This window comes from Mixophyes fleayi, chromosome 1 (assembly GCF_038048845.1).
Source record: "Mixophyes fleayi isolate aMixFle1 chromosome 1, aMixFle1.hap1, whole genome shotgun sequence".
In the NCBI taxonomy this organism is placed as follows: Eukaryota; Metazoa; Chordata; class Amphibia; order Anura; family Limnodynastidae; genus Mixophyes; species Mixophyes fleayi.
In genome coordinates this window covers 50,651,667-50,661,655 of record NC_134402.1, presented here as the reverse complement: position 1 = coordinate 50,661,655, position 9,989 = coordinate 50,651,667, and the positions used below count along the sequence as shown (strand labels likewise).

General features: G+C 38.8%; 1 protein-coding gene across 1 annotated transcript in view; it reads left to right on the top strand.

Annotated features, from left to right (window-relative positions):
* Window positions 1–34: 34 nt before the first annotated feature.
* The window catches only part of SEL1L3 (SEL1L family member 3), a 72,215-nt gene continuing 62,260 nt past the window's right edge, over window positions 35–9,989 (top strand). The window contains exons 1-2 of the mRNA XM_075194755.1: window positions 35–186; window positions 3,851–4,406. Coding sequence (XP_075050856.1) covers window positions 112–186; window positions 3,851–4,406 — 631 coding nt within the window. The 5' untranslated portion in view covers window positions 35–111. The remainder of the gene's footprint in view (window positions 187–3,850; window positions 4,407–9,989) is intronic.

The following is a 9,989-nucleotide window of genomic DNA, read 5'->3' as shown; positions in this document are numbered from 1 at the left end:
GGGGGGTTAGTGCAGCACCTGCCCCAAGTACACTAGTCTCTCCCTGCTTCCACCTGGCAGCACAGTCCCTCCCACAGCACAACAACAGAAGTGTGATCGTGGGTGACAAGAATGCTGGACTGGATACACATCCCCCGACCCCCCTGGCAGGATGTTAGAGCCCCCTTCTTCTTCCTCTTCTGCATGGTGAGAATGTCCCGACATTTATGTTCAGCTAATCCCCTTGTTTTCATGACTTAACATTCTAGCATATGATGCTCCTTCCTTGTTTCTGTCTTATATTGCAAACATGCTGCCTGACCTAAATATATATGTATCTGGTTGGGGTTTAATTGTGGCCATCCAATAACTGCTAGGAAGATTACACTGTCTGAGCTCTGTGTATTCTGTCATCTGCTGTCCTGGCAGTACATATGAACATACTCATCGTTCCTACATGTACCTGTCAGTCACAGGTTTGCTCACCAACACCCTGTACTATGGCCAGGTACATTGGTCTCAGAGTCTTCACAAGTGCCTGTAAGATTACAGTGACACCGCATTATACAAACTAGAAATATGCACACCCATATTCTTACTGATTTTCTTCTGCAAGTCTATTAATTTATGTCTATGCATAGGCTGCTATTACATTGCAATAACTAAGGTGGAGCCATACAACCTGTGGCATTCCAGCTGCTTTGGAACTACAAGTCCCAGCATGACATGCTTGGAATTACCTCCTGTCAGGGCATACTGGGAATTTAACCCCCGCAATAGCTAGAGAGCCACAGGTTGCCTAAGCCTTGACAAGGTTTTTTTCAGGTTCTGTATCCTCTTCACATTTTATTTTTTTATTTATTTTATTTTTTTATTTTTTCCCCCCCCTTTACTGTATGTGTGAAAGCTCAATGACGATGACTGTGGTTATCTCTTTCTCTGGATGGCTCTAGAAATATATAGATGAATCCCAGCAGTTTATTCCTGTTATTGTGAAGTCTTGCATACTTCCAGCAAACACAGTGCCTAATATTTCAATCCTTAGATTGTTTAGGACATGATCTTGTTTCCCAGAGCTATGTTCTTAATTCTTTAACTACTGAAAATTCTAATCGCTGTTATTACAGCTCTGTAATTAGCCCTCTGCTTTAGATATGTGATAGGCCGTGCTTACTGAAATCTGGATAATATCTCACATGTGCTCTGACTGTTTATGTAATTAGTCACAAATCCAATATACTTTTTGTGACACCGTGTATCCAGTATATCTTTTTTATGTGGATTTTAGTTGCTCTACAGGTTTTTGGTACTTACAGTCAGGGCCATCTTTTCCACTGGGCACGATGGGCAGGTGCCCGGGGGCCCCAAGGGCAAGAGGGCCCCATAGGCAGGGCTCTTAATCAGAATAAATAATCCTGAAAAAAAAAAATCCTGCAAATATATATATATATATATATATATATATATATATGATACACATATATAGAGGTAGGGGCCCCGCTGCACTGCTTTGCCCGGGGGCCCATAATGTTGTTAAGATGGCCCTGCTTACAGTCAGCTAATCACCAACTCACAATGCATGCTGCCATTTCGTGGGCAGTCCGATATTTAGCCTATTAACTTACTAGAAGCTGGTGACATCACTGAAGCTGTTTGTTTCATGCCTTTGTGATGTCATGCTTTATGCCTTAGTGATGTCACTAGTTGTTCCTAGTGAATTGATTAGCTTGCCCGAGAACGGCATTATGTGTTGATGCAGAGTACATGGCACGGGCAACACAATCCTCCAGACTAGTAACAAATGGACCCTCAGCATCACAGACCCAATTTCCACCAACAATCCCATTTTGTAAAATTTGTTGGATGAACCGTAATTTCCTAACATCTATTTCATTGGTCACTCATATGGGGGTGTTGAGTCATCTGACTGCCTAATGTATGCACTGAACATAGGGGCTGAGGAGTGCCCCAGACACGGAATCTTCAAATACATTTCTATCTTGCAGTTATCCAGCAGTGTTTGCGGTCACATAACAATGTATGGTTTTCTCCACATTTCTATAGTTATTCATAAAACAATAGGGAACACAAGGATATGATGTGTATCAATGCCAGTACAGAGAGTTATGACCCATCTAGTTTATGATGCTGGATAGTTATGCAGGCCACAGACATTACAAACAAAAAACTAGACCATTGTCAGCGTTCTGAAGCCCCCTATATTGCTCGTGAGTCATACACAATAGGTAGAATAAACATATGGACAAAAGCTGCAGAGATCTTAAAATGTAGTTAAACACAGTAATGATAAATGATATTCATACATCCGATATATAGCGTAATTAAAGTATAATTAGGCTTTAATCATACAATTCAAAACAAAAATATAAAACGGCTTCAATGCGATCATTGTCTCCAATGCAAGTGGTTGGACTTGAGATCAAGTTTGACATTTACATATGATTGTATTGGATTAATTTCATGTTGATTCTTTTAGAATTGAAACTGTCTGTGAGCACTTTTTTCATATATTAAACTGCCTGTCACTAGTACATTGCATTTGTGTGTACCAGTTATTCATGCACAATGAACTGTTATACTATTCCTGATTGCTGGAAATAGCAACTTGACAATCTTTAGAAAAGTAGTATAATTTTTGTCTGTAAAAGGAAAAATATATAACACCCTTTTGATGCTACTAAAATGCTGTTCGCTAGGTGCTATTGCTTTTACCAGCTGGAACATTTTACAATTACACAAGTCATGTGTCAGTAAAATTTGGTGTCTATCAGTTATAACAATGTCTGTAAACTACATTTTCGGCGTTTGACAGCCTTGCTCAGTCATCAATCCACAGATATCTTTGTTATGTCCGAGTGTCCTTGAACTTGTTTTGGAAGCCAAGCAGTACCTGGACCTGGTCTACATCGTTATTTACATCTTTATAGGAAAATAATTAATAATAAAAATGCATAAATCTGTTTACTATTGAATCACTAACTAATGAATGTTAATATAAACCTGTGTGATTTGCATTGTTAAAGCAGTATTATATCTAGAGATGCTCAGGCTCGGTTCCTCGAAAACCGAACACACCCCAACTGAGGGGATCCGAGTACTGAGCCGTGCCGGCTTTTTCGAAAATCCAAAACGAGGCAAAACATCACCGTTTCGTCCTCGGATCTCGGGATTTTTGGATTCCTTTTTAAAATCCAACATAACGGTCGGTGGGAGGGAGGGCGAGCCCAAGGACAATTCCATCTTGCACCATTTTTCTTTTCTGCCACTGCTGTGTGCCAATGTGTCCTAGATGTGCTAGGAACTGCCGAGTGTTTGTGTCATTGCTCTGTCGCTTACCATCCAGCCAGGTCGCTGCAGTATTTGTCTGAAAGTGTATGAAAATAATATTGTGACCTGTGAGGTGGTCAAAATTGACTGCAAATTACTTGAAATTAGTGTTATTGAGGTTAATAATAATGTATAAAAAAAGAGCAAAATTATGTGATTTTAGCATATTTTAGGATTTTTTTCTAAAAAATCTAAAACCAAAACACACGAGGGCAGTTTTGCCAAAACCAAAACCAAACCACGAATCCAGATCCAAAACCCAAACCAGTTCACGGGGGTCAGTGAGCATCTCTAATTATAACGTATATATATATAAGAGCACTTTATACATTTTTGGAAATGTTCTCATGTATTGATGGAACTTAAGACGTCTGTATCTTCAATATTACTGCTACAAAAATATACATTTACACCTGTCCTTATCAGTCACTGCTGTATACTACATGACAATTTCTACACCTTTGTATAAATAAATTGCAATTGAGTATTACTAAGTTTCATAAATACCTCTCTCTCCCTACAGGTCCCATTACTGTGCTCTACCAAGGAGACAACAGCAGTAACCAAACAATCTGAACAATATCTGAGTAATAAAGACTACGTTGCTTTTGAGAATTTGCCAAAAACTCTTGACAATTCAAACATTTCTGTTAAATATCTGTGCAGCAGACCTTGCACAGTGCATGTGGACATTGTAGCTTCCTCAGAATTCAGGACTGGGGTTTTGGTATTCAAAAAACGCTGGAAGAATGAAAAGCATCTTCACCAGCTAGGGATCCGTTCGGTCAAGCTGAAGTTTCCAAGCAGCATGGTCTACAGAGATGACCATATCATAAAACACTCCATTGATATGTCCTATGCAGCAGTTAGAGCCTGGGTTGTACACAATGACCAGGTGGAACCAGAATCCCGACACAATGAAACTATGTTTTATGCAGTTTCAAAAACCTTTGCAGTGTTAGACATCAATCCACCTCATCAACGACCATACAAAGATCATCAAATCTGTGCATCATGGTTTTTTGAGCATATACGGATGCAAAAAGAAAAGGAATTCGCTGTGTGTCCATTTGAAACAGGTGAGTAGGACTTACAATAGTTTGTGCCGAAAGTTTTATTTATGTAATATTTTCAAAATTGCTCAAGCAAAACTCATTAGCCGTTAGCGCTTTTATTTTTAAATTCCCCAAGCGCTTCCTTGAGACCATTAAAGCAAGTGAAAGCCATCAGGTGAGACAATGTTCATCCCGAGGAAATGCCCAGTGAAATGTTTGACAATATTAGACAACTTTTTTTTACATTTTTCACCCTGAATTCATTTTATATTTGTGAATTCAATTTCAATTATTAATGTATTCTACTTTAACTAACTTACTGTTAGCTTCAGGTTACAGAAGAATTTTGGTTTAGATGGAAATGACAATGTTAAGCTAAAATACAGCTTTACTTACCTGACATGCTGTGTTCTAACCAACCTGACAATTCGCCCTCTGGTGCCTGCAGCAAGGCTGATATTTTATTTTCTTCTTTTATTCTCTTTCGCAAATAATCATTTAACAGAGATACAATCTGCACAATTAAACCAATTCTTAAAACATTGCCAAAACATCCAAAATCAAATAGAGTAGACATTCTTTGGTTATTTAGGTTCTCTCAGACAGTGCGGGGGGTAGTTTAGAGTTGGATGCAAGTCATCGCAGAAAATACACATTTTTGTACTGCACATGCGTACCAAGAATGTGTACGCATTCTGCGGTAAGACTTTTGCATATAATTAGAGGTGGTCTAAGTTGTAGATACGCCTGTCACAATGCGTTTCTGTGGCGGGTGCTCAACCACTGGAGCAGAGATCCGTGCTGATGACCATAATCACTGTCCTTTGCAGTGTTAAAAAAGAATTAAATAATAAAAAACAAGCACCAGCAGTCATAGTCTGAACCTGTTACATTCGGAGGGCGTGGGGGACCACTGCAAAAGCTGCAGCAGTATCTGGCTATGACAGTATGAGCTGATCGCACTAGAAGAGGGAATACAGAATGGGGTCCACCTGTATTAGTGGGAAACAGCCCCAGACTATTCATCATGGGGTTTTCTAGGGTATCAGGTCTACAAAAAAAAAAAGAATGCAGTCCCACCCCCAGGAAATAACAGCACCATGCGGATAGCATTAAGGCTTCTCCCAGTACCCCTGGCCGGTGGGTGTTGTTGTAATGCTTTTAAGTTAAAAAATAAATTGTTATTTTCAAATGTGGCAATACTGTTCCCAGCAAGCTCTGACAGCCATAAACTGTTGAGTATGGTGGCGTGCTGGGACTTGTAGTACCACATAGTGTTAATACAAGGGTTAGAAAATGAAAAACATTTTGCACGATGAGAACTTGCTCCTTGCAGAGACGCGTTACAAATGACAGACCGGAGGCCTGTCTGCACACTACCAATCCAGTCCCTCTGGTTATTTGCATCTAGACCCAACGTTTGGTTTCAAATAACCAATGATAGCGGCTTCCTCACATTGTAACCAATCAAAGCAAGGAACAAATTGTTGTGTAATATTCTATTTTTTATTTTGTAAGCCTTTGTAACCCTTGAATTAATATGGAAAAGAAGAAATCAGATGGAAAGAAGAAACAAGAGAATCCCTATGAAGTTAGGTGTGTAATAATGTGGAGAACGAGGGATTTGGGGAGTATTTATTTTAATTAAAGGACTTTTTCTACTGTATTTTTTTTTTAAAGTTTTCTCCTATGTGGCACTACTGCTGGTGCTTGTACTTCTAAACTAAAGTGCACTGCAGCATGCAGAGAGACAGGAAAATGACAGATGTGGACTGTGCAAAAGTGTGAATGTCTTATTAAAGTCCAACCTACTACCCCTTTCAGTAAAATAATCTTTTTAATGTTTCTTCTAAAATACTGCAGTTTACTTGCTCTTTAATTACTATAGCACCACCTGCTGAAAGATAGAAAAATTACAACACTCCTTCCTTGTAGGAGGCATACCTAAGGACAGTTATTACAAGTTCTGGTTGGACAAGGATATGGCACCAGAATATTGTCTGCTCTCTCCTGTTATCTGGACTAAAATCTCTATGTCATAGTAACTGGAAAGAGCTGTGTTCAGTAGCCTGAGTCTAGATAAGTGGTTCTCAAACTATGCTCTGACAGAACACTGATAGACCAAGGGGCATATTCAATTGGCTGCGCTTTATTACCATTACTACGGTAAAAAGTAAGGCAAATTTTACTTCTGTCAGAAAATATCCGTGCGTGGCGTCTCGCGGACATTCCGGGGGCACTTCACACGGATATTTTCTGAATTGAATCAGCCCTAATGTGTGGTATCAAGATGTCCACTAAAAGCAGATCTTATTTTGCTTATCAATACACCTTTTACGGCACCCAAAAGTGTTTCCTTTTGTTTTTTTAGCCTTATTGTGTTTTAACAATAGCAGTTATCTTGATAGTGGCCATTCAATTCTGATTTATATTTGCCCTTCACAGAAAACTACTTACCTCATTAGTGCTAATTAGAAAGCCTAGACTGAGTCTCCAGTGACTCATTATCAGCCTAGTTCTGTCATTCTTTGACATAGTAAACTGTGGGAAATCAGATAAACAGAGAAAATAAAATGGGATTAGCTCGTCCTCCTGCAAATTCTACCCTGGACTAGAGCCGCCCCGCCCCTTAAAGGGTCTGGTTAGCGAACAATGCTGGAAATAATGATGATAACTCTGCCAGCCCTCCCATTCTTGTATAATGGGCAAATAGTGTGTAGGGCCCCTAATCATTATACCGAAAAAGTGTATTTCTGCTGCATAATATGAATGGGATACCATCTCATTATATGTAAATGTTGTATTTAAACATTACAGACTTAAATGAGGCTAAAACGAACAGTATTCGAGGTATTTGAAGAGAAATCTGAAACGTTTTATTCAATGCAAAAAGGTGGATTAAAACAGTTAATTGATTGGATTTTGACGTGATGTTTGTAATTTTTCACAGTGCACCATTGCAACTTTGTATTAGATATAATAAATAACATAATTTGGTTGGAAAAAATGATTTGATGAATGGGCAGCTCAGTGGGTCAGTGGTTTGCACTTCTGCCTTAGAGCACTGGGGTCATGAGTTCTATTCCCGACCATGGCCTTATCTGTGAGGAGTTTGTATGTTCTCCCCGTTTTTGCGTGAGTTTCCTCCGGGTGCTCCGGTTTCCTTTCACACTACAAACCATACTGGTAGGTTAATTGGCTGCTAACAAATTGACCCTAGTCTCTCTCTGTCTCTGTGTGTGTGTTGGGGAATTTAGACTGTAAGCCCTAATGGGGCAGGGACTGATGTGAATGAGTTCTCTGTACAGCGCTGCGGAATTAGTGGCGCTATATAAATAAATGGTGATGAAGAATGATGTAAACTAAATGATTCATCAGTAATATTTCATAGTGTCAAAGATATGGTAATTTATAATCGTGTACAGTAGAAGAAACATAATAGTATAAAAAAAAGCAACATTTTTCCTTACCATTTAACTATATACATATAATATGCCATTATCATAATATAGTGTGTGAGTATAGCATAGTGAGTATAGTATAGAGTATAATATAAAGTGAATTAGTGTCTTCACTTCATAAATGACATTGTAAACAAACAATGTCCAAGAAATTAAAACTATACTTCACCCACAAGCATGATTCTGATAGCACTGAAAGTGACATTTCACTGCTTTGGAAATACTACATATTATACCAAGGGGAAATAGTGCCTTCACTATGGAATAATTTACAGTGTCCGGTAAATAAACATGATTCTTATAAACGTCTAACATGACTGAAAGTTCCGATTCACTGCTGTAGAAATTGATTGTACCTGTAAATTTGTATAAATATGTTAAAACACCCCACATTTAACTAATCGCCTAGATAATCACTATTTATACGTAATAATAATTATTATTATTATTATTATCGTAGATATGTAAGGCGCCACAGTACTCCGCAGACCTGTACAGTAGGGTTTATCTGAATAATGATAACTACAATAATGAGCTTCATATTTTATAATCTCATGAAAACCCACAAAATTGAGGAAATAAACGCATTGAAAATCTCTTAATAATCGTTTGTCTTTTAAAAATTACAGCCACTAATATCAATCCAACCTTAAAAAACTTTAATGTGTTGTAAACTACACTATATACATTTCTATATTACGACATTGACTTGTTTTGGATGCTGATTAAGTGGTTACACAATTAATGTGATCATTTTCATCTTAATACTCTGGATTTGAAAGGGCGGGTCTATACTGTAATAGAATTTAATGATTGAATAACCTCAACAGAACAATGTTTAATTTCACACTGATGTTTTCTATATATTCACAAATACATTTAACCTTAATTACTGACTTTCAGGAATGCTTTGAATCATATGGTGGATGAAAAGAATCTTGATGTAGGGCTGTATTCTTATCTGATTTGAGATATTAAATCCTGTGAAATTGATAACATTTGACATTTTTTTAAGACTTTATTCAACAATCAGCATTTAACAAGGGTAGATAAGATGTCAACAATTCATGTGTCCTTTGAGTTTGTGAGATAACCACCCTTAGCTTGGATGGCAGTTGCCCTCTGTGGGACTCAACTCACTTGGGTAGACCAGAATATTTACAAAATAAGCCTTTATTACGACAGCACAACACCACAAGACGTTCACAGGTTACAGGGTAAATGGTAGCATGTATCCTCCAGCAGCCTCTTGCAGTCAGCACTCCAAAGTAATAATCTCAGTCTCTTTCAGAGTCTTATCCTCCCGCAATATTACCACTACCGATTAGCTAGACAGTTACGGTGTCGCCCAGCCTGGGTTACTGGCTCACACTGACCCTGTCCTGATAGGGTTTCCTCCAGCAGCACCACAATGTCTGGCCCAGAGTCATTATCGATGATGTCTTGTACACCAGGATCTAGAATAGCTCTCTTGGCATTCTGCTCTCCCTATATTCTTGGATGTATACACAGGAACTAGGGTCAAATGTCTCAATCCTCCCCCTTACAGCAGGGGTCTATCAGTGGACACTTTAACTGTTAGACATACTGTCTCGTGTTGCTTTGATTATACAATGGAATGACTTGACTCAATTAGCTATTTGGTTGAGTGAACACAATGTAACATCACAGTGAACCTGTTTTAAGACAACTCCTCTGCTAGCCAGTATACAATACAGGGACCATTGATGGTTAGCTAGCATACAATTGGCTGCTAACAAATTTACCCTAGTCTGTGTGTCTGTCTGTCTCTGTGTGTGTGTGTCTGTGTGTGTCTGTGTGTGTGTGTGTGTGTGTGTCTGTCTGTCTGTGTCTGTCTGTCTGTCTCTGTCTGTGTGTGTATGTTAGGGAATTTAGCCTGGAAGTCCCAATGGGGCAGGAACTGATGTGAGTGAGTTCTCTGTACAGCGCTGCAGAATTAGTGGCGCTATATAAGTAAGTGGTAATAATAATACAATAAAGAGCCCATTCCCCGGTGGTCAGTGCATGTTGAAAACAAATCATCTGGTAGCTGTAATATAGAGCCCATCTCTGGCGTCCAGTGCAGATTTCAGAGTGCATTGACTGGTGGCAGAACCTATTGTCTGGTGGCTATGGTACCGTATAG